At 39.2% G+C, this 25,592-nt stretch overlaps 1 protein-coding gene across 2 annotated transcripts in view; it reads left to right on the top strand.

The window, feature by feature from the left end:
- The window catches only part of Cwc27 (CWC27 spliceosome associated cyclophilin), a 185,440-nt gene that overhangs the window by 151,743 nt on the left and 8,105 nt on the right, over positions 1-25,592 (top strand). Inside the window, exon 13 of one of the 2 annotated variants that reach the window (XM_036207404.1) lies at positions 3,219-3,322. In XM_036207404.1, the coding sequence (XP_036063297.1) occupies positions 3,219-3,322 (104 nt within the window). The remainder of the gene's footprint in view (positions 1-3,218; positions 3,323-25,592) is intronic. The other variant, XM_036207405.1, reaches the window with a different exon arrangement.

Here is a 25,592-nt window from a genome sequence, read left to right as displayed (position 1 = left end):
CAAATACTCATACACATGAAATTTAAAAATCTTAAGGGGGTATCTAAAATGGATTTTTAGTGTTACCTTGCACATATGAGCATATTCTATTATAGAGATATAAATAAAACAAGCAAAATAAGAGCATATTAAAATTCAAAACCTATTTGGTTAAGTTAATCTAATCAGAAACTGTTATAAATGACATTTAACTACTGGTAATAAAGGATCATGATCCTGAGAGTTAACATGAAAATAATCATAGAGAAAGTTCAATAAGAAATCTGGTGTTGGAGATTTTAATTAGAGAGTACTAACATTGGCAGTTTTCAAAAGAAATGATACACCAAATGAAATTAAGAAAAAACACATTATTAACTTGTTCTTGCAGAGTCATAAAGTTTCTGTATAGCCACTACATGACGTAGTTCCCCACCCCACCCCTGCCTTAAAGCAAATGACTGTTAAGAACCTAATCTCTACTTTTAGTGTATCTCCACAAATAGGTAGCTAGCTCTCTGACTTCTCTGAACTATCCAGGAAAAGATCCAATTGAGTGAGGAATACCAACAAAAGGCTGTGAGTGTTGTCACAAGGAACTATATCAATGGTGACAGCAGGCTCTGCACATGACCAAAGAGCCTCAGAAGGTCTCTGAGAAAAGGATCTTTCTGAGTGTATACATCAGCTCGGAGATACCCAGGAGAAGTAGAAGCAGTATGTGGTGAGGCAGAAGGATCAGTATGTGAGGAGTCTGTATGAAAAGTCTTCACCCTCATTCAAAAAGGAAGGATGCTAAGTATGGCTAACCCAACTAGAAGACAAAACTGAGAGAGAAAAGTCATCAGGCGTCTGCTTGTTTGAATCCTGTTAAGGATTTAGATTTAGTCTATGCAGTAAGGAAGCATTGCTAGCAGGAAGTAACAGGGTATCATTTGTACTCTGGGACCATCTACCCAGTCTCCAAATAGTCAAGAGCAGACTGGAAGCTGAGCGGCCAGTGAGAAGACTTGGTTGTAGAAATTCCTTTAATGAAGGCCAGCTTACTGAGTCATTGCCTAGCAAGCCAACCAGAAATGCCTCCATTGTGGGTGCTGTCATCACCGACAGTGTGCTCCAGAAATGCAGTGTCATATCTTCTGACCTGCAGATGTTACTTTAGGCTGTACCTAGACAAAATCTGATGATCTTAAATGAAGAAGCTCAGAATGAGCAAGGAGATCTTTGTTTGTTTTTCATCGTTTTAAGAAAATGTCAGTAGCATGATAACTAGCCCTAAAAATGAACCACCTTTCCACTCTAACTCAGGGGGAAAGATCCACATCTAGCATAATTTTACATTTTTGTTCCACTAAGAAATTCTTGTTCCTTGTTTTTATTGTTCTTTATTTCCTCAAATCATATATTTCCACGCTGGAGAGATGATCCAGCCAGTTAAGAGCACATACTGCTCTTGCAGAAGGCCTGAGTTCAGAGTCTATGTTGCGTGGCTCACAACTGCCTGTGATGCCAGCGTCAAGGAGACCCAATGCCTCTGGCCTCTATGGGCACCCACACACAAATGACATGCAGTGTGTGTGTACACAGACACACACATAATTAAAAATAAGTCTTTAAAATGATGTATATATTTCTAATTATACAAGAGATCACCTTTAAAAATTCATGCAGCTTACTTTTAAGATTCAGATTAGTTAGATATGGAGATACATATGCAGAGATATTCATGTTTAAAATATAAACAAGCATGTAGGCGCAAAGTCGTGAATGACATTTTCCACAACTGTTAACACTGGCTGTTCTGAGTGAGGAAGCAGTAGCTATTTCTGTTTCGTTTCTCTGTTTTTCAAAAACCTCTGCAGTAATCTTTTTTCTTACTGTAAATTAAACACAATAAAAATTATAGTTGTTTTTTTTTTTTACTGAGTTGAATTTAAATTTAAAACAAGGAATGGTAACATTATTTGAAGATCTTCATTCTAGAATATCTACTCTAAAAGCAGATAAAAACGCCCAAGTCCTAACACAGGCAGCTTCAGGTTGCCTGGGATGATATTGTTGAAATGTACACATTTTACCAATTTCTCTCATGTCACAATTATGGTAATGTGTATATTTGCCATTCTTGCCCATATGGGAATTGCGTATTTTATAAAGTAATATACTTTTCGCTACCTTTTTTAGCAGTAGCTGCCATGTTTCTTGCAAGTATTTTGACCCCTTTATTGAACTAGACTGTAATACCACTTCTTTGTTTCTTGAACTATAATCTCAAGATTGAGTATGGAGCTAAGTGCCTCTCCTGTCTCCAATTCCTGACACTCACATGCTGGACTAGCTTCACACATCCCTTGAAGAATGAGGAATTTAGAATTGAGTTAAAATACCAAACTTGTTATTAGGCCCTTGATTTTTCCGGCAGGTTGGGCTTCATCCCTAGTCCTCACAAGGAAGAACTCTTTCAAACCTAGAGTAGAAAACTTGCATTACTAGCCCATATTTTCTGCTCTTATTCTAGAAGACTGTTAACTATAACCAGGAGATGTGATTAGAAAAGTGTAGTAGCCATTTGTTGCTTCTTGCCCACAAAGGCTAAGAGAAAACTAAAAATCTAAAGTAATGTTCTTTTTCTTTAAAAAAAAAAATGCTTATTGAGAAATACTCTTTCTCTAAACATCATTCATATTCCGTGTAGACAAAGATTACTACACAAGCCATTTTCTGGCATCCGGTTATTTTTTAAGTGTGTTCCCAGGTTGGAGTTGCCGAATTAGAGGGAATGCTCACTTTAGTTTCTAAGACATGTCAAGAGTTTTCTTAAAGGTTATTTCACTTTACCCATAGTCCACCAATTGACGGCTTCATTCATTCTACCTCCCTGTTGTGGATGTTCTCACATCTTGTATTTGATTTAGCAAATGCTGGTGTCTTGCTCTTCTGTTGGGAAAGCGCTAAAAACTTGTGGATGGGCATGTAGTTTACAGAGTTGGAATGGCTCCGGTGTGAGCACATTCAAATCTTGGGATAGAAAATACTAAAAATGTCTCTAAGGGAAGATGCCAGCGCAGATCCAGACAGGACAGTGCTGGGTTTACTAATGCCAACACGTTAGCCTGAAAGCAGTTTTCTTAAAAGCCAATGTTTCCCTGTGTCTCCATTCCAGTAGGCTATTTTCTTTTTTACCAGTGATTCTCGTGGGATGACCTCTATCACCAGCATAGCATCTCTTGTCATTTCAGACCCTGGCACTGCTCAGTCAGTTTAAATCTAAGCTCACCCAAGCAATTACTGAAACGCCTGAGAACAGCGTTCCTGAAGCAGAGGTGGGAGATGATGAAGGATGGTAAGGACTTGGGTTTCTTTGTATTGACCCTGAACAAGTGGCTCAGAATGAAGACCCTGGGACATTTCAGACTTTACCCTCAGCACTGTGGGGCTTCCTCGCCCTTTTACTTCATTTCAGTGGCAACGTGAAATAAATGAACTCACCATTCACTTAATGTCAGTATTATGTGAGCCAGGAAAAAAGTGTCTAAGAAAGATTTGATGCCCTAAGTAATTTTTAAAATTATAAAAAAAGATAAGATTTATGTTAGACAGCCAGGAAACAAATTTAAAAGATAGTAAATCAATATATTCTTATACTTTCCCACAAACATTTTAGAATTCACTCATCTATTTTAGTAATATTCTCCCTCCAACTTCCTGTTCAAGTTAATCTACAGGATCCTAGGAACATGTGCATGACTAATTTTATCTTCAGATACTTTTCAGCTCTTAAATAAACAACATGTATATGCTGTGTGCTTAGAACTTGATCTTAATCTGAGGAAGAAGGTATAAGCAAAGACCAAAAGCAGTCAGACTGCGTTCCCTTATCACACCCCTGTCCTCAAGTTGACTTCACATGCAGTATATTAGACCTCCCCACACACCTAACTGCCTTCACCTCCCACAAGACTCTGGCTCAGGCACATTTGAAACAAGCCAACCAGTATAGTACCCCCCACACGCATGACTCATGCTTGGAGCCTCTGAACCATCACATGTGCCATTACCCCAACCTAGAATCATGGCCCCATGCTCCCTGCCAACACTATCTCCCCTATTTCAAAACTGTTCAACACTCCCATCCTCCAGGAAAGCAGTCAATAAGATTTGTGGAGCACTCACAAATCTACTGGGTGGAGGAAAGAGGCTGACACACATTTAAAAAGACATAAAAACACTTATTAAGAAAACATTTAAACAAGTAAAACTCTGCAACTGAATGTAACTTTAGCCAATAGGGCTCCATGAGAATGGCTTGGATGGAATGAAGCCTGCTTACTCCAGGGCCCTGAAAAATATCTATGTAATTCTCTATTTATAGTTTCCATAGGGTCTGGGTTATGATGCCAAGCTTTATAAAATCCTTGATCTCCTGTAACCAGTTTTCAGTACTTACATAGTGTTTATACCCAAATTCAAAGTTGCTTGAAGGCAAAAGCTGGCTACTCCTGTGCTTCTGTGCCAAAGGCCCCATGAGTGTTGATGACCCATAGAGACAAGTGCGTAGAAGAACATTCCGTTTTTATGTAACTCCACAGGGTTAGTTTTATTTTGAATTCTTTCTGTGTCCCAAAATACCTTTCAAATATTTATTTGGGGGTCAGCTAACACACACACACACACACACACACACACACACACACACACACACACACACACTTTGCCAAGTCCTCTTCCCCTTATTTTTGAATCTATGCATTTTTTAAGGAAATATGACCCATTTGTTTCTGATTCATTTACACTTAACTCATCAAAATGGGCATTTTGTAAGAGCAGCTTGATGCCCATTAAGTTTTTCTAACCTTTGTATAAGCCATCTAAGCACTTTTTATTAGACAGGAAAATCACCATCAAATTCAAACCCCAGAAATTTCATTCAAAACTCATAACCCACAGGATTCAGATTTACCTTCAACTTGGTAAGATCGGTTAACTTCCTAAGGTTCTTCCTAGGCCTTTGGTTCAGTATTTCCTCGTCCTGAATTCCTCTTTATCTTCAGATACCAATTATGTGTTTCCAAAGAGTCACTCTTATTTTTTAAAGGACTTGACCATATAATCAGTGTTCCATCTAATCTCCTCATTAGAAAGTTAAGTAAGAAAATTCCCTGAAATGGTGGGGGTGGGGGGCAGTGGTCTGTGATGTTGGCTGGTTCTCCATCTGAAGGAAAAAAATGTGGTAAAGGAAGGAAGAAAAAATGTGGCAAAGGAAGGGAGGTAAGTTCAAGTGGTCATCAGCCGGTCTTGGGGATTTGTTTTTCTTCCCAGTGGTCACCTTCTAAGCAGAAAATCAAATCTGTATGTCATGTACCTCCAGGATATTTTTGGTATTGCTTAATGTAGCATCTTAACAAGAATATCTCTAGTGTTGACAGCACTATGCAGAACCCTCTAGAATGCACCATGTCCTTATGTGAGGCCGTTGCATTACGTTGCAGACCATGGAATCTGTAGCTTTATAAGAACTGCATCACTTCTGTTCACAGAGTGGCCAACTCAGCTTCACTGGGTCTCTGATGATTTAGCTTCTCCCTCATAAATGTGAATTCTACCTGGGAAAGGGGCTCTCATATTCAAAATGAGTTATAGCAAATGTTAGGAGTGCATGGCATGTGCATGTGTGTTATGCATAAATTACATGGTTCCTAGACTGTTTTGTAGGTCATGGGTGCCGCTTTTTTGAGACGTGAAAGCCAGCCAGTATGTTGTATGGCACTGTCAGGGTCTGTTATCTGAGGTAAAATGATTGCTTCTAAGACATTTTTATGTGTCCACATGAGTGGCCACACATTGAGGGATCATTTTCAGTTTCTGTCAAGATAGAAACCATTACCAATTTGTTATGTTTTCTTTTCCTTGGCAAACCATTCTCTTCACATTTTTGGCTGAGCTGCTGTGTTGGCATGGTATACAGCAGGCATTTGGGTACCATTCAGCAGCATTCTATTTTTCATTTAAAAAAAAAAAAAAGCAGATGGGGAAAGAAAGAAAAGAAATAAGATTCTATTGTAAACAGTGTGTATGGTGTTTGATAATTATTCCCAGATTTCACTGTCTAGCAAGGCACTTAGAACGTGTTATTGGTAGGCAAACCTCAAGTGCATGATAGAAACTTCTCACTCAGAAGTACTAGAATTTTTCCTTTAGGAGACATCCACTGCTTTTGGTGGCAGTGGTGGCACCAGATGCAGGATTAGCAGGTGGAGTGGTCTCTGTGGCACTGTATTTCTTAGTCCCACACGTCAGAGTCATGCTGCTGTAGGACCTGCTTCAAGCATGGATTTCATAAAATGATTTAGACACATGGTGGGAGGCATCAGCCAGAGGACTCATATGACTGTGTGGATAAAGTCAATATGCCAGTTTGAGTTTGCTTAGATAAAGCCTGATTAGCTCCAAACAAGGGTAGAGAGAAGCTAGCTGTGGCTAAAAAGGCAGTGGAGAGACAATTTTTTCTTTTTTAAGCCACCTGCTTCTTCCACAAAAATATTAAATCTGTGAGAGCTGACTGAAACCCTGGAGATATTCTGTGTACTTTCTCTGTCTCTCTCTCTTTTTTTTTCTTTCTTTTTTTTGGAGCTGAGGACTGAACCCAGGGCCTTGTGCTTGCTAGGCAAGCACTCTACCACTGAGCTAAATCCTCAACCCCCTTACTGTGTGCTTTCAGGTTCTCTTGAAAATGTTTTCCCAGGTTGACAAACGAGATTGTCTTAAAACTGCACATCAAAGACACATGATAAAGTGATAACTACTATGCTGGTCCACTGCTTTCTTCTTTCTCTCCATCTCTTTCCTATACCACTTTCCTCTTTAGTATATACAGCCTTCCATATCCAAGGAATTCAAGTATACTAACATTGCATGATTATGTCAAATCAGTACTTTAATGCTTATTACAGAAGTAAAAATATTTACTAAAAAAAAGCAAGTGATATACTCTTCAAAAAGTAAATAAAGAGCATCTAAATCTCAAACTCAAAGATAAATACTATATATACTAATTTATATGTATAGTCTATGGAACTGTATTTATTGTGTGTATGTGTGTGTGTGTGTGTGTGTGTGTGTGTGTGTGTGTGTGTGTGTGTATTAATTTAACCTCTTCCAGACATGTTTGTACATGCATGGTTTTTTGTTGTTGGTGGTGGTGTTTTCATTTTGTTTTGTTTTGTTTTTATTTTTCAAGACAGGGTTTCTCTCTGTAGTTTTGGTGCCTGTCCTGGATCTCACTTTGTAGACCAGGTTGGCCTCAAACTCACAGAGAGATACACCTGTCTCTGCCTCCCAAGTGCTGGGATTAAAGGCGAATACCACTCTGCTCGGCTGTACATGCCTGTTTTAAACAAAAATAAAATGTCTGATTTTCTATCTCATTTTTTCCCTTCAGAAATATATAGGGACTACTTCTGCTTGCGTAATTTTTATATAATTTTAATATTTTATCTTGTGTGATACTCCATCATGTGGTTGAGAACAGGCTTACTTGACCATGTTACTGTATAGTCAGGCTCTTTTCCAGTTTTCAATTTTCAGTATTATGAACAATACTACAAGAAATTTCCTTTTATCTATTTCATTGCCCAATTTTTCAGTTGCTAAGACTGAAATTGCTTAGTCAGTGAGGGTACATATTAGGCCTCTGCCAAACATTTGCATTGTGTCCCCTCCCCAAATGTCATTCCAATTTATACCCACAAGCAAACATCAATTCAGATTTGCCTTTAGGGCAGTTAACATCTCAAGAACTAATTCAGGTTCTTTGCTGGCCTTAGTGAAAGAGAGTAGCATTTTAAAAGAAATGCTTCGCTTTTGTAAAAACGAAAATAATTATATGGTCTGGTTTGCTTCTGTTTTTAATAAAACTGTACCATTTTCAGCATAACTGCTCTTCTCAGGAGCCTCATCCCTACGTACTGTTAATGTTGACTCTGACAAACTGTCCCTCTAGAATAGCCCTGCATGTTAGGACTTTAGAGTCTGCATTTCTTTCTACTTTATTGCCACACTGTGGCTTGCGTTAAAAATCAGTTTTATCCATCAGTTGATTGTAGTTTGTTTCTGCTAGAGATTAGAGTTTTGTGAGCCAAGACTTGACTTGAAGAAATGTTAAAGCCTTCCTCTGGAGTTATTAGAACAGAAGTAATGAATACCACTTATCAGAATATCCAAAACAGTGACTTTTTAATAAGGCACATATTTTTGAAAAATGATTATTGACTTTTAGACCCACCTGGTCAGATCATACCATAAAATTCCATTTTTGAACAATAACTCCATCTTGTTGCTTATCCTGGTAAAGCTTTAAGCATATTTTATATTCAGTGCATACTGTTATTTGTAGATACTTCAGCCATGTAGAGAACGAAGGGTATAGTGACAATAAATAAATGTTTTAATAACGGTCTTCACTTTATACAGGCCTGAGTAACAATTTGGTACACACAGACATAACCTGAGAGTAATGAGAACCTGCGTTAGCCATGTAGGGTCTCCCTTTAGTGCTAGCTTGGCAACTGGTCTCTAATTTTTAGTCTCAGGACCCTTGAGATTTTTAAAAATTGTTGACAAGCCTGAGAACTTTGTTTATTTGGAGCATTACTACCAGTGTTTGCCTTATTAGAAATTAAAACGAAGACGTCTTAAATATCTTTAAAATTCTTATTTAAACCATTATGTTAACATAAATAGCAGTTTTTTATTAAAATATAATTACACCATTTCTGCCCTTCCTTTCCTCCCTCCAGCCCCCCCCCATGTCCCCTCACTCTCACTCCCCTCCAACTCATGGCCTTTTTTCTTTGTTATTATTACATATATATGTGCATTAATATATAAAAACAACCGACTGAGTACATTGAGTGTTGTTTGTATCTAATTTCAGGGCTGACAACTTGGTATTGGATAACCAGTTGGGGCTCACCTTTGGGAAAGACTAATTCTCCTTTTCTCGGAATTCCTTAGTTGCCTGTAGTTTTTTTGTCTAGAGGTACCCTCACCCCATGAGATTTCCCCCTTCCCCATTAGCATGTCCGTTGTTTAGGGAGCCATATTGTTGAGGAACTGTGGGTGAAGTTTCTCTGTCATTTCTAGGAGACACAATATTGCAGATTCTCTGGTCCTCTGGTTCTTACAGTCTTTCTAGCTCCTCTTCCACAGTGTTCCCTGAGCCTAATGTGCAGGAGTTATGTTGTAGATGTATCCACTGGGGCTGAGCCCCATGATCAGTTGCTCTCTGCGTCTAACCAGTTGTGTGTGTGTGTGTGTGTGTGTGTGTGTGTGTGTACCTCTGTGTGTATATACCTGTGTATGTGTGTGTGCAAACCTGTGTGTGTGTGCATACCTGTGTTTGTGTGTGTATGTGTGTGTGCATACCTCTGTGTGTGTATACCTGTGTGTGTATGTGTGTGTGCATACCTCTCTGTGTGTGTGTGTGTGTGTGTGTGTGTGTTTCTATTGCAAAGAGAAACTTCTTTGATGAGGAGTGTGAGCTATACTTATCTATCTGTATAAGAATAAGTATATAGAATGTAGTTAGGAATCATGGTAAAGGTTCCCCTTTAAGATCCATGAAGTTGTTGGCCATGGACAATTGGCTAGGTTTCCAGTACCAGGCATGATTTCCCTTCTGTTGAAGATACCATAAGTCCAATTAGGAAGCTGTTGGTGACTGCCAAGATACAAATGCCACTGTTGTCCCCTTAGGGGTATTTTTCTATCCTGGTCATTGTTATGGTTCTAATTATAACTGCAAAACAGAAAATTTTCATGAAGAGTGGCATTGCCTTACTCTTCAAATCCCTAAAGTCTAGCATGTTAGGAGCAGGTATGTGTACTTTGTAATGTTGTGATCTTTCACATCATGTACTCTCTGAAAAATCTCAGCAAGTAAAGAAAGGTACTTGCCACCAAGCCTGATAACCCGAGTTTGGTCATATGGGCCCACATGGTAAGAGAACCAACTCTTGTAAGATGTCCACTGACCTCCACATACATGCGACAAGTAACACACACATGGACACAGACACACAAATAAATGAATGTAGTTTTGAGATGTCACTATATCCTCATGAAAGAAGGAGAATAAAAATGGCAAATAAACGTAGCAGGCTTTCCTGAACCGCCAGACCCCAAATCATGACACAGAGACTTACTACTAATTATGAATGCTCTGCCTTAGCTTAGGCTTGTTTCTAGCTAGTTTTTTTTTTTTTTTAACCTAAATTAACCCATTACTATTCATCTATGTGCTGCCTGAGGCTCATTTACTTCATCTAAGTACTGTCCATCCTGCTCTCCTGCTTCCTCCCTGGCTGGCTGGCTGGCTGGCTGGCTGACTCCCTTTTATCTCTGCCCACCAGCTCCACCTACCCCTCCTCTGCCTAGCTATTGGCTGTTCAGCCTTTTATTAGAACGATCAAGTGCCTTAGGCAGGCAAAGTAAAACAGCAACACACCTTTACCACAGTTAAACAAATGAAGCATAAACAAATGCAACACATGTTTACATAGTTAAACAAATATTCTATCCCACAACAAATAAATACTGCAGTGTTCATCCATGACTTTGACCCTGTAGACACAGTGTTCCCACAGCATACTTGAAGGGCTGCCTGTTGGACTCAGACTCTTGTATATTAATAAAAGGCCAGCCTTAATAATATACTCCCCAGGGGCCCAGAAGAGAAACTACAAACAGTGAGAATTATTTTTGGGAAATTAATCTAAGTACACCAGGCTTTTTGTCCATCTACTTTTTTCCTCTGGGATAAAATCCTATCTACACAGCTTCGGTTCTGCTCTCATGCCTAGCTCCTCTCTTGCCTGATTTCTCTCTACATTTAGCTGCTGTCCTCTTAAGTTCTATCTTAATTCTCTCATCTTAGTTCTGCCCCATCTAGGTTCTCATCCATCTAGTTCTTTCCCATCTCAGCTCCTCTCCCATCTCCTTCTCTCTCGTCTTGTTCTTCTCCATCTGGCTCTTCCTCATTTTCTATCTCATTCCTCTAGTATTCTCTTCTAGCCCTTCAATCTAGTTCTTCCCTATCTCAGTACATTCCTCTCCAATTCTTACCCATTCAGTACTTCCATTCTCTTTTCTCTTCTCCATCTCGTCTCTGAAAGTAAAACTGCCTTTTTATCCTTTTACCTTTATCTCTCCAAGCTATCTCTGCTCCCACCTTTTCTGATGAGTGCTCGTTCTCCTGGCAACTTGGCCGGGCAACTTCCATCACAGCTGGATGTACCTGTAAATTGGAACCCTTAGTTCTGAGTTAATTGTTAAGGGTGGATTTAAAACTAGAGATAAGACTTTGGAAAGGAGAAAGTTAAGCTTAGTTAACACATCTGCAGGCCTTCTCAAACAGGTAGTCTGGACACTTAAGTCTGTTCTTAGAGAGTACAGAGGTATCTCTGATGAGGTACTTTCCTCCTTCTGGGGATGCACCTGGCCAGATGCTGCCAGTGACAATAATTACAGGGAGACTTGAGCTGGGGTTCTGGCTGTTCATAGGTGTCAGTGCACAAGGTTATCTAAATATTCCATTAGTAGAGGGAAAATGGTGCCCAGTAAATGATGGAAAAGCTACAATAGCACACAGGAAATTCATAGTAGGAAATGGCTAATAATCAAAAGCCAATATCACCAAGACTCCTTGAGCCTCAGCTTGACCTCCAGAAGGCCTGTGGCTTCTTCTAGGTATTAGCTTGTCATAATCAGCTGAAATCCTGCTTCATATATTTTTGCAGCTTGCAGCAAGACTCTCTAATTCTGAGGTCATGTTGGCCCCTATTTATCATAGGCGAGGACCAAACATGTTGGTCCTCAAAGCTTTGTTCCCTGTGTATCAGTTGGATTTCAGGTAGTCCTGTCATGGTACTTTCTGAATTAAATGTGTTGGATATTGAAAATACTGTGCAGTATTTATAGTTTTTAATCATTTCTCCTCTTACTTATTTGTGCCTAACCTCTCAAAATAGATCATCATCTTAGTCACGTCTTATTGATTCTAAGATACATAAATGAGGCAAATTAAGTCAAAATGGCATTGTGATCTTATATAGCATTTAATAAAATGTAATTTGTGATTTATCTGATGCCTGGCCTATAGTAGGCTTTCAGATGCTTTTGCTAACTCCATACAGCCTTTCCTAAGGAAAGGAGTGTTTCAATCTGTGCCACATTGTTCCCACTGGACCTGGGGGATGAGGTGCAGCAAACACAAGCATGTGTGCAAAGATGTACCATCTCCTGTTCAATACCATTCAGCTGTTTCAATTGCTGTTCTGAAAGGGAGCTGTTATTCTTAGTTTGTCCTGTGCTTGCCTCTGGCCTTTGCCCATTGTCTTTTATGTTGTTTCTGGCTCCTGAGATTTTAGAGTTCTTGATTAGGTTTGCTACTTTTCTCTCATGCTTTCATTTTTTAATTTTTATTATTATTTTTCATTAACAGTGTCTCACTGTTCATACAGTGTCTAACTGACTTTTTCTTTTATGGATTGTGCTTTGAGTGATCGTATTTAAGACCTCTTTCACATAGAACTGTCCTCTAAGTTTTCAATAACTATTTCACTCATTTACGTTTAGGTCTATTACCCATTTTTTGTAAGAGACTGTATGAGGTATGAGGTTCAGGCCAAGTTTTATTTTCTTCATTTCCCTGTCTGGATGTTACAATGTAATTGTTTCAAAAACTGCCTTTCTCTCCCGAGTGCCTTGCAGCCCTTGGTTCTCTGTTTGTTCCAGCTCTCGTTCATCTGTGTGCTTACCCTAACACCACACTGGCTTTCTTGGAGCAGCTTTTGAAGCCAGGTAGTGATCAGGTAATAGGAGTCTTGAAACTTTGCTCTTTTCTAAGTTGCTTTGGCTATTCTTTCTAGTTGCTTTGCTTTTCCATGTAGATTTTAGAATCAGTTACTCTTAAGTACAAATAAATTCTGCTATGGTTTTATTTGAATTCCATTGTTTATTAATCAATCTTAGGAGAATTGGTATCCTTGCCATGTTGGCTTTCCGGTGTTGAATTTTAGACTTTTAGTGTTTTCCTGCAAGTCCCTAGACTCTGTTAATTTTTTTTTCACTTTTCTTCCAGTTCAGACTGAATACTTTCTGATGATCTGTCTTTAAATTCACTGACCTTTTCCTCTGTCACAGCCATGCAGATACTGGATCCATCCAGTGGTTTTTCAGCTTTGAACTTCGTGATTTCCAGTTCTAAAACTTTTATTTATATTTATTTTTACATTGAAGCCTTCCTTCTGTTTTTCTGTGTATTCCAATAGTGTTTGCCCTTACTTCCTGGAGCATATTTTTTAAGTCACATACTATCAGTGTCTGTCATTTTGTTATTAGTGTCTGTTGACTGTGCTTTTCCACATAGTTAAGGTTTGCTTAGGTCTTTACATGCTGATTGATTTTTGTTGTATCCTAAACATTTGAATATTACAAGTTTCTGAGCAGCCTTGTACAGAATCTGATTTCACTAATCTGTCTTGATTCTGGTGCCTTAAATTACTGTGCATCTGTCTTACCTGAGCACTGCCAGTCTGAGTCCTGGCTGGAGGTCTGTCTGTCATGTAACGTTTCTGCCTTTATTATACAGTCTAGAGTAAGGTTCCCAAATGCACTGACTTCACAGGTCTCCGTCCTTTTTCATGATACTGATACCTTACACGGTCGTCTCCCTTCTCCATCTTTCAGCCAGAAAGTGAGGGCATGAGCTCACTTCAGGACCAGGCTGTAGTAGCATGGGAACCACAGGGCAGGGAACCACAAAGCTTTAGGCCACCCTCTTGGGCCAGCATGAGTATCAGAACCTCACACACACACTTGGGGGATTCTCATATCTAGACCAAGCTGCTGTTCCTGCTGTTCTTGGAAGACTCATGCTTGGTGAATACCTCACACCATGTCATAGTGCATCATTTCCCCTAGCAGAATGGTGTCATGGTGCATCATTTCCACTAGCAGTATGTCCTCTTTCTTTCAGGTCCCACATACTGTAAAATCCTTTTTTTTATTATTTAAGAAAATTCAAATGCTACTGAATTCTTAATGTGATTAGTATTTTTCCTTAAAAACTGTCTTAATGACTGAGTTGTTCATTGTGAAGTAATGCATTTCTTGGGAAGAGTATTTATTGTGCCTTGACTGCCTCACAGGTTAAAGGGCACTCTTAGAAGCATTGTGAATTTGGTCATAGAAGGAGATCACTGAGCTGCTGCTGCACATGAGAAGGAAGGGGGGACTTGGCAGGTGCCGTGGGGATGTGATGCTTTCATAGCTGTCATATTTGTGGTCTCTGCTTGGAGACTTGAGAAAGCTGAGTTTCAAATCAGTTTTGTATACCAGAGCAAACTAAAGCACATGAAGCCTGCAGAGCATGGGCATGATCATAGCTAGCAGAAATCCCTAGAGGGATGTGGATTTCCATGAGGTATGGAGGGATACAGGGGTCCCCAGCTAAGAAAGGGTTTATAACAGGATAGTGCCAGAAGCCATAAATCAAGTTAATAAAACTCACTTGGTTCAGTTAATCGGAACAAAATATTGGTAGTCTGTAAAGTCGGAGGGAGAGTGTTTTGTTGTAAACACTTGTTACTGAGTACTTTCAAAGAAGCAGATCTGCCTCGCTTGCCATGTATGATTACATTCAGTTGAAGAGTCTCATTAAACCACTCCTACCTATCAAGTAAAGACTCTAGATTCAATAAATAAATAAATGAAAATAAAAAAGAACTTAGACAACATGCCCCTCCCCCCTTCTGTGACTTAAACGTCACAGTATCATCCGTGATGCCACAGTGTTTATGGGTTCAGTTTATTCAAGTAGGTTTGCATATTGTGAAAATTATTCTTATTTTACTTGAATGTTCTCAGTGTAAATAATGTGAGACATGAAATGAGAAATGAAGTTAGACAGGACACTGTCCCAGGTGTGACAAGGTGTCACTGTGAGGACGGTTTCTGCTTAGGATGGCATTGGGAATAAAGGATGTGTTTCTGTAGCAAGAGCCTTGTCTGAACAGTAGGCCTTGCAAGGACCCTGATGTTGGGACACTTGTGCTCATGTTGCCTAGAAAGAGATTTTAGGATCAGTGACCATAGGAGGAAGTATGTAGTAATACGCTGGACACTGAAACCTTGGGATATTATACTACAGGGCCCTTCAGTATTTGGTTAGGTATTTACTTGGCCTGAGAGAGGTTCTGGAGAGTACTATTACTTGTCTAATTCATTTGATTTATATCAATACACTACATTAAATGTACATTAAATGCCAAGGAAAGGCTTAAAATGACAATCTGTTCTGCCCTAGTGGAACGTAGGTTTTCCAGGCTCTTCCGCATGTTTGGACATACCTCAGGAGTCACTTTAATATGGAATCCCTTCATTTCTTTTCAAGCCCTGCTTGATTATACTTCAGCAGCTGTCGTTTATTCAGATTATTAAAATTATACAAAGTAACTCATAATAGAAATCACTTATTGTTGATAAAATATACCCCCTTTTCCCCATGGTCTTTCATTCTAACACTTCTGCTGATGGAGGTGGCACTGGTTCCCACAAAGTTATTCAGGAAACAAATGCTTGTACGCACAGTATTCCAGGCATCCTACATGTCCTGAATCCTATCTCATCCCCATTAGCCTCCACAAGAACACGTTTGTAGGGTAAGGGACTGCTGTGGCAGGATGTTTTCCCTACTCCATCAGATAATTAGTATTATTCCCATTCTATGAATGTGGGACTAAAGTTAAAAGAAACTAAACCATTTGCCCCCATGGTAAATGGTAGGGTTGCTTACAGTTCTTGTTTTGTTTTGTTTTTTCCTGGCTCTGCCACCCGAGTGCTGGGATTAAAGGCGTGCACCACCACCGCCCAGCCTGCTTGCAATTTTTAAGAGCACGTGTTTCTTTCAGAACATCAGCTTCTACCAACAGTGATTCCACCATGAAATAATGTCCACTGGGACAAGAAAGAAGTTGAACTTGACTTTCAGAGGTGACTTTTAGAGGCCTTTGATTCTAAACAACAGTACCCACCTCTGGAGCACATTGTAGTACGTATCATCCATTCTTAGCTGTGGAGTGCTTTGCACATTCTTTTTTCTACTAGGAGTTCAAAATCTACTGTCATCCCATGTACTGAATTATCACACATTTATACAGTGGACTGTCTCCTTAGACTGCCTGGGTTCAAATCCCTGCTCAGACACTGATTGCTGAATGACCTCAAGGAAACAGCCTAACTTCACCTCCAAAGTGGAGATATCCATGCTCAGCACTGTTATTAGAATGAGTTAGCACACTTGTGTAAGGCATTCACCACAGCGCCTAGCACTTAGCAGAAGCTCTGGAAACAGGTGTGGGAGAAAGAAGGGTGTGCATAGAATCTGGGACAGTCTTAGCAAGGCCGGACTAATTGCTAAGCAGCATAAAAATGGTGTAAGTTGACAAAAATGTTACTGATATAGCTCTCTTCACCTAATCCCCTGAAGGAAATACTAGAAGAAAGATAATGTTATTTTTCTGACCGGGAGAGAAGGTAGATATGTCCATGCAACGTACCACTCATAACTGCTGCTTCTGCTTTAATGGGTGTGCTGGTTACAGTGGACTTGTTTTTAGAAACCATGGACTTTTTAATTTTTTAGCTGAATCCAGATTATAAAACGCTAAGGCTGGCAGAGTTTAGTTAAATATAAATTTAGAAGAGAGATTACCTTTTCTGTGTTGGAAATATAAAGCCATTGGACTCTCTTCAGGATGCCTTTTGTTTAATTTTATTAATAAGATCATCTTAAATGGACACAAACCTGTGCACACATAAAGCCCCCTATTTCTTTTGAAAATCAAGTTTAAGGAGTAGGAGTCCTCAGGATGGGTATAACGTAGCGGAGAAAGTCACTTCATTGTGATTGTTACACACAGGAACGAAGCCAGTGTAAGGGCGTGGAAAGAGGAAGAATGTTAGTTTCCATGGTGCATAGCAAGTAATAAATCATCACATGATCTGAGACTTTAACCGTATCTCAAATTAAATGATACTTACGAAAAGCTAATTAAGATTTTTTTTTCCAGGATGCCATCATACCATGTTTCTTTTCATATGCTCTGTCTTTTCAATAGATCATCAGTGTTCTCCACATCATTATTTTTTACAGTGTCTCATTTGATGTGTTATAATATTCTGTCATAAGCAAAATTTACTGTTTGTTCTTTTTTGGAAAAATTCATCTACTTTTTAATTATAGTAATTCATGAGTAAATGAACTGATAAACTCTTTAATAAATTGGTTGTTATTTCCTGAGGCTAAGAAGAAATAAAACTGCTAAGTAAGGTTTTGTTTGTTTGTTTGTTTGTTTGTTTTGTTTTGTTTTAACCTTTAATCCTAGCAGAGAGGTGGAGACAGGCAGATCTCTGTGAGTTTGAGGCCAGCCTGGTCTACAGAGAGCGTTCCAGGACAGCCAGAGCAGTTACACAGAGAAATCTTGTCTCAAAAAACAAACAAACAAAAAAGAAACCACAAAAAATTTAATTGAAGTATAATTTATAAATGAGAAAACAAACAAAATAGTTGTTATCTCTGTGATGAATTTTGGCAAGTCTGTGCACCCATATCAACCAAACAAGATCAAATATTTGCATCACCCTGGAGAGTTCCTTGGGCCCCTTTGCTCCTCCTCTCCTTTAACCCCTCATAAGGACCACCCCAGCAGGCCTATGACAAGTTTCCCTAGACAGTACTATAGAATGTCGAACTCTCTGTACCCAAACCAGCAAGGCAGAGGAATTTAGTTCATGTCTCAGAGAATAAGTGAGTAGGTGTGTGTTATATCCCAGCTCAGAGGTACATATTTGTTAATCTCTGCAACTTTGTATTAATTTGTATTTCTTGGCTTACTGGTAAAACTGGGCACTTTGAAAACAGCTGGCCCTTTATGTTTATGCATTTAGTGTTGGGTTTTTTGGTTTTTGGTTTTTGTTTTGAGATGTGGTTTCCTTTATACCAGATTAGCCTTACACTCACTGTGTAATTGAGGGTGGCCTTGAATTTCTAATCTGCTTGCCTCCACTCCCCAAATACTGGGATTACACAGATATGTTATCACACCAAGTTTACGTGGTGATGGGAATTGAACCTAGGCCTTCATGTAAGCAGTTTACCACGTGAACCATAGCTCCAGCCCTGTTTTTACATTTCTAGTTGATATGCAAAAGCTACTAAATATCACTGGTATTATTTTTGTTGAAATATTTTTTAACAACTTGTCACTGCCTTATAATTTACTTATGTGGGGGTTATTTTATTTTGTTGAAATATTTGCAGTACCAAAGCTGTCAATATTTTCCTACATGTTTTCTGCCTGATGTTATTCTTGAAGTCTTCATAATCCCCAAATTGTATGAATATGCTTATATATTTCTCTAGTGTTCTGTGCCATTATTTTTGTTTTTAACTGCCATCAAAAGCCCACCTGGAACTGATTTGGAATATTAGACCAACTTTGGAACTTTTTGTTTCTAAATTGTACACTACCAAATGAATAATCCTGTTTCTTCAACTGATAATATCAGAGTGAGGTCTTGAGTATTTTTAAGTTCATTTCATTATTTTATATTATTTTTCTGTCTGTTCTTCTGCCAGTACCCCACTTCTTAATTACTATTGGCAGCATGTTACTGGTTAGTACATGGAGGGTAAGGTGGACCTTTATTGTTCTGCACTTACATTTTTACTTTTAAAGCTTGTGTGGATAATGTGTTACATTTGTATTTTCTTTGAGTTATCCACACCTGGAAGAAACTTAGACAATGGACCATGGATTCAATAATAAAAAAGAAAAAAGCCCCATTATTTAACAGGTGGCCTCTACCTGAATTGCAACTGTGGTGCCAAGAAGGAAATAATTAGTCTTTAGACAAACCCTTCAAAGAAATGGAAAAGATCACATGTGGAAAATAACTAGCATGTAGAAAAAAAGAGAATGGAATACAGTGTTTTAATTGCCACCTTTCTGGTCCAGGTATATATGTGTTCTTAATGAGACATTTAGTCAGGTGTTTTCCATTTCCTCTCTGGTACACTGACCAGAAACACATGAAATTTTAACCAAGTCTCAGAATAGATGTCTCAGCTCCTCATGCTTTATCTGTTGTGAATCCCCAGAACACAGCAAGGATGGCCAAGTATAAATGCAAGCTACAAAACCCTCTTCCAAAGATCTGTAGGCTTTCAACCACTTGACGTTTTGAATTAGTTATAATCGCTTCCCTCTCTGGTACTACTGCAGATAACTGCCCGAGTCAAATGTAGCAATAATATTTAATTATTTAAACTTTCATTTTGAATTTTGGTAGGTGGGTGGGTGGGTTGATTGGTTGGTAGTTGGTTGGTTTCTTTTAGGGTAAATACTCATGTAACTCAGGTTGGCACAAACTTGCAGTGTAGCTGAGGTGGACTTTGAACTCCTGATCCTCATGCCTCCAAGTGAGAAACTTATGTGTGGCATGGTATATATCTATAAGTTTCCAGCACCTGAGAGGAAGCTGAGGCAAGAAGAGTGCCTTGAGTTCAAGACTAGTCTGAACTACAGTGTGAGACCTTATCTCAAAACAAAAGGGGAAAAAGCAGGGCAAGAGAGTGGCATGTGCCTTTAATCTCAGGAGGCAGAGGCAGGTAGATAAATTTCTCTGAGTTTGAGGCCAGCCTGATCTATGGTAACAAGTTCCAGGTCAACCGGGACTACAGAATGAGACTCTGTCTCAAAGAAAAGAAGAAAAGAAAGAAAGTATTTAATTGGGCAAGGTTGTACATGCCTGTAATCTCAACACTCAGAAGATGGAGGCTGATGGATCTGGAGTTCAAAGCTAGCTTTGGCTACATAGTTGGCTTGTGGCCAGCCTGGGCTACAATAAGACCTTGACTAGAAAAATGAAAAAGTTTAAGTATAAGTAAATACTAAATATTCACATATCATCAATCTCATTTAACTCTACAAGCTAGATATTGTTACTATATTATATGGGAGGAACTTGAGATTGCAAAAGATCAAAATGATTAAGATATCATAGAAAGCTATAAAAAGTAAAGCATTACCCTGATGAAACTGGTTGGTTGGTTGGTTGGTTAGTTGGTTGTCTTTTGTAACAGAGTTTCATATAGCTAAGGCAACTCTGAAACTCTGTAAGTATTTAAGGATGACTTTGAACTTCTGCTTTGCATGCCCCACCCCTGCCACCAAGTGCAGGAATTACAGGTATGTACCAGCATGTCCAGTTTTACACAGTGCTGGGGGAGTGGGGGTGTCAAGCCCAGGTTCTTCTGTACTCCATACAAACATTCTACCAAATTAGCCACATTCCCAGCCCTTAGATAAGGAAACTTAATACATCAGTGTTTTGTGGCATTCTATTTCAAATGCCATTTGAGGTTTTTCCACCCAGGCAATGATTTTTCTGAACTAGTCTGCATATTTTTCATGTTTTCTGATACAGTAGTGTTGTTGTTTTCAACTGTAGCAATAAACTGCCAATGTAACTTTAGGACTTAGTAGCTCTTAAAATAAAAAATTGTCCAACCTCTTGTAAGCCTTGGAAGATGTTAAATTTCACATCCCTAACATTATTTGTATTATTTGAAGAATTAAAATTCAGGGAGAAATTTACAGGTATGTTTAGCTTGACTTAGAAGTTCCTGTGTGTTTTCATAGAAATATAAACAATAGAGTGGTTATGAGCATGGGAGTTTAGACCGAATCTTGAATCCCAGCTTGGAAAGTTCCTAGCTCTGTGATCTTGGAGAAATTATGGAATCTTTCTGTCATTGTTTTTCAAATTATAAAATGAGAGTAATACTGGCACTTTTTGTTTGTTTGTTTGTGGGACTGGGGTCAGATTAGGATCAAGCAAAGTTCTACTTATAAAGGGTTAGTAAGATGTTAAGAGCAGTCAGTGATCCGTAAATGTGTCGCTGTCATCGTTGATGTTGTCCGTTGTTCTTAAGAAGTCACCACTGAAGTCAGTAGAACTGTCAGGACCATAATTGGAATTTGTACCATTTCTGTTTCAGTTGGTAACTTTTAGAACTTTTCTTTCATTGACCTATAACCAACCACTCACAGTGGCTAGATTGAGCTTAGTTTCTATCATAATCCTTAACAGTCAGAGATACATTTTGAGGTTTGGGGGTTTTGTGTCTATGTTATTTATGCATAGTAATGCCTCATTAATGAAATAGTGACTCTCTCTGTGAGACTACACTCAAAAGTGTGGAAACAAGAAGCGATGTAGCAGAATAGACATTGTTCAACTTTGGATAGCATAAATCATGAGTTCAATGTAATACAAATGTTTTATTCCATTCCTCTCTCTTAGCCAGGTTTTAGGTAGTGATCAAATGAAGCCAGAAGAAATATGATTATAAACCAGGGTCCCTGGTTACTGTTCATTTTATACGGAACTATAAATAATCCTGCAAAAGGCCAGTGTGGTTCGTTATAAATAGGGCCTCATCAAAGTTGCTGACTCTGGAATGGTGATTATTTTAATTCTAAGCTCTCCAGCCAGCCTCTGAAGTCACCTCTGCTGCTGCTTTTGTCTTCTGAGTGAAGAAAGCTCTTCAGCATTGACTCTGTTGTTGCATGCAATTTGTCCTGAAATACCTTTCTATCATGAGGGAAGTTTTAATCATGGGTATGATCTGAGTGAGACAAGCAGCCAGCTCTGTGCCCTAGCTGCTTCGGAGACCTTCTGGCTGGGAGCTATGTCTTCCTTCCCTCGGTGGGGCAGTTAGTCTGCTGGCCGCTGAGTTCATGTTCCTGGCTGAACTGTCAGTTAAAGCTCCCAGCAGGTGTAAGGACACACACTGCAGTTGTCTTCTGGAAAGCATCTTAAATCTTTCCACCTGGTTCTTCTCAGTGGTACGTTGTTAGATGGGCAAGAAAGCCGAGGAAGTGCATTCTCCTACAGCCAAAGTTATTTGGAAAATTATATCTTCCACATTTAGTCTAACAGTACCCAATATTTACTAATTGTTTTTAACTAAGGAAAATGAAAGGCAGTGTGTAGAGTTGGCTTTTCAAAACCCCAGAGGGGCAGTGTTCCTATAAAACTCAGAGCGAGGAGATTTTTCCATGTTAGTGGTGAACAGTGACAGTACCCTGATTTCTGTAATTGTTTTCTTTTTCCAAAAGTCTATGCCTGTTTTCCTCCTTGCCTGGTTTCCCAAATCTCCTCTTTTCCTGTACTTAATTCTGTTAGCTCAAGTTCTGCTCCTCCTTTTCTCCTACTGTCAATTTTAACATTTTTCTTGTTTCTGTCTTCACACCTATCTAATTCCATTAGGTCAGTTTCTGTTGCCCATTTAAGCCTCCTTCCATCCTGATTTTTCTTCCCCATCCCACCGCCCCTTTCTCAGGCATCTCTGTCTGTGCCACCTGCTCTGCTAGACCCAGGCAGTGCCCTGGCCCCACTTCTCGGGGCTCTTTGTAACTACTTCCCCCTCAGGGCCTGTGTGGTTTTCTGCCTGCCCCTGTCTGCTTGAATGTGTTACTGTGGTCTCAGACGCATACTTCATTTTAGAAAAAGATTTATACTTTTCTTTTTGATGCATGCTGGTACCTAAACTCTAACCTCTTAATTCCTAAGTAAGTTGCTTGTAATCAGAAATGAAGAAAAATCTAAAATTAAAAATCCTTAAGTTTTTAACCTAAAAATAACATTCTGATAGTTAAAAACAGAAACAAAAGTGTTGTTTAGAATATGTTTAAACATCCTAAGAGATATAAGAAATGTTAAATTTTTAATCAAATTGCCATTTGTATTTTAAATAGCAGCTAAAGTACACGTGACTTTTATATCGAACCTTCTTAGCAAACTTACAATAACTACCAAGTGTTTCAAATTTCTGGAAACTATTTTGGTCTTTTTTTTCATTAGCAGAAAACTTTCTCCAGTAGCAGCAGCTTCTAGGACTGACTACAAAGTAGGAACTTCCTCTGGGCTCCATAGCCTCAGCTCTGTTATCTGTAAAATGGAAGGGAGAACTCCAGGTGACCTTCATGTCTACTGAAAGTCCTGAGGGTGCCTTCAGTATGTGGTGAGGTACAGAATAGATCCCTAAAAGGCAGAGGAGCTGAAATAAGAACTCTTAAAAATAACCTGATCTATCACTTATCAATTATGTTGCAATAGACTTAATAGTTCTCTGAATCTTTATGTAAAAGACAAACTGCAAACTATTAGAGATGGGTAAGTGCCATGTCTGGATCCAAAACCAAATTATCTTTCCAATTTACAGTATTATCCTGTAAATTTCATATAATCCAACAAAAATACCAGTAGAAAGAGGAAAAGAAACAAACAAAAGTGACCAGCATAGTTTCTGGTAAAAGGAGAAAGGGGGTGCCATGTGATTAAAAATGCCACCTGCTCAAGAACCTTTGAGCCACTTCGTACCATAAGATTGCAGTGGCATGGCACATAGCAAAGACCTGACTAGCACTCCTCAAAATTCACAAGGGGATCAAAAACCAGGACATTCTGACCTGCAGAGATGGCTCAGTGGGTAAAAGCACTTGCTGAACAGACCTGACTTTAAATCCCCAGAAACTAAAAAAAAAAAAAAAAAGCCAGAGTGACCTCAAACATACCTGTTTTCCCAGCACTGGGGGATGGGCAGGGCAGACAGGAGGATCACTGCAGCTTGCTGACTGCTGGTCTACCTCCAGATTGTGAGAGACCCTACCTCAAGAGAATACGGCTCAGAGCAATAGAAGACACCCAGTGTCGTCCTCTGGCCTCTGCACACGCACACACACACACACACACACACACACACACACAGACAGACAGACAGACAGACAGAGATGATACAGCCTAAGGAAACATGACAGTGAAGTGAACTAAGATGTCCTGGATGAAATCCTCACAAGGGAAAAGACAGAGGGTAAATGTTGAGTGTGTTAGTGTGATCAGTATGCTGGATAGCTTTGACAGACATTTATTTTGCCATAGCCTGGGCCCTGGAAGCTAGAGAATTCGATAATGGTAAGTCCGGCTTACAGGTGAGCAGTCTCAATTTGCCCAAAGGCTGTCCACTGTGAACACATACTCCTAGTGCGCCTTCTTGGAAGTTGAAGAAACTTTTTAGCATACTCTTCCTTTTCCTCTCAGCATTAATCTACTTTAATTCTTACTATAAGTAGTGTCCCTGACTTATAGAAAGAAGCAGAACATATTTAGAAATAAATGTACATGTAAGCATCCAAGGCTGATTGGGTCCAAGTAAAGTGTATGAATATGATGATGTAAACATAAAAAAATAATGAATGTCAGTATTACAAAATGCCAAATTATGAAAATGATAAATATTTTTTGTACAAACATAGTTTGTAGGTAGTATATTTGGTCACACACACAGATTCAGGTGCTGAAGGTCTAATACCCTATATGGTAGTATTTGGAGGTAGAGCATTTGGAAAGAAATTAGGGGTTAATAAGATCATAAGGGTGAGACTACCATGATGAGATTAGTGTTCCTCTAGGAAGAAAAAAAAAGACAAGAGTTCCCTTTCCACTCACACTGTGTGGGGACACAGTAAGAGGAAGCCATCTTGTAGACCAAGGAGAGAGCTCCCTAGTCAAGTGACTGTCCGTTTCTGTCTTCAAACTGTGGGAAAATAAATTCCTGTTTGTAAGTCCATGGAATTTAGTTATAGTTATGAGAAAGACATGGGTTAAAGCAGTATTCAGACCCCTTTGCCAGGGTGGCCAAACCTTCCTAGCACTGTGTGAAGGGGATAGGCTGGGCTTCACCATCTTCTCATCAGAGGTAAGGAAGCAGGCCTGTGATTCCCACAGCCCAATGAGTGAGTCAAATGAGTCTGATTTCATTCATGCAGGTCTCCCTAGGAAATACTGAAGAACTTCAAATTTAGGAGCAGATTCTGAGGACCAAGGCAAGAAGAAATGGGCTTTGAAATGACCAGGAAAAAGGAGGGGATAGAACATTCCAGAGAAGTGACATGGACAGAAAGAAGTATGCTTTAGTCTGTTTCTAGCAGAGCATTGTGGTCCTTCAAAGACTCAGTGGAGGCAACACTTAGAAACTGTTTTGTCTTGCTGAAATGTGTATTTACAAACAAAGGCTGTTTCCACCTTTCAAACCATTCCCCCAAATCATGTACATTTGTGATCTGTAGTCTAAAGAATGACAAACTGAAATAATAACCAGGAGGTATTTAGTTGGGTTTCTTAAGAATTCTAAGTTAATAGGGAAATACAAAGTCATCACAATATGCAAACGACTTGTGTTATAACAAATTATGTGTATGTTCTCAAAGAGTGACAAGGGCATTCAAACCAGGAAGGAGAAGGCTGGCTGAGGATGAGTGCGTTTCCCACACTTCAGTGTGCGCAAACATGAGCAGATGTTGATCTTTAAGCTGTTTAATTGGCCCATTTGAGACAGGTCAGCACAAATGTGCTGTCTGAAGAAATTCCTTGCTTTTAGTATTCACTAGCCCTTTTCTTTGTTAGAACGTTTGAAAGGTGGATTTCTT

This window comes from Onychomys torridus, chromosome 15, assembly GCF_903995425.1.
Source record: "Onychomys torridus chromosome 15, mOncTor1.1, whole genome shotgun sequence".
Lineage (NCBI taxonomy): Eukaryota > Metazoa > Chordata > Mammalia > Rodentia > Cricetidae > Onychomys > Onychomys torridus.
The sequence above is the reverse complement of the archived record's forward strand: the minus strand, read 5'-3'. Positions and strand labels throughout refer to the sequence as shown.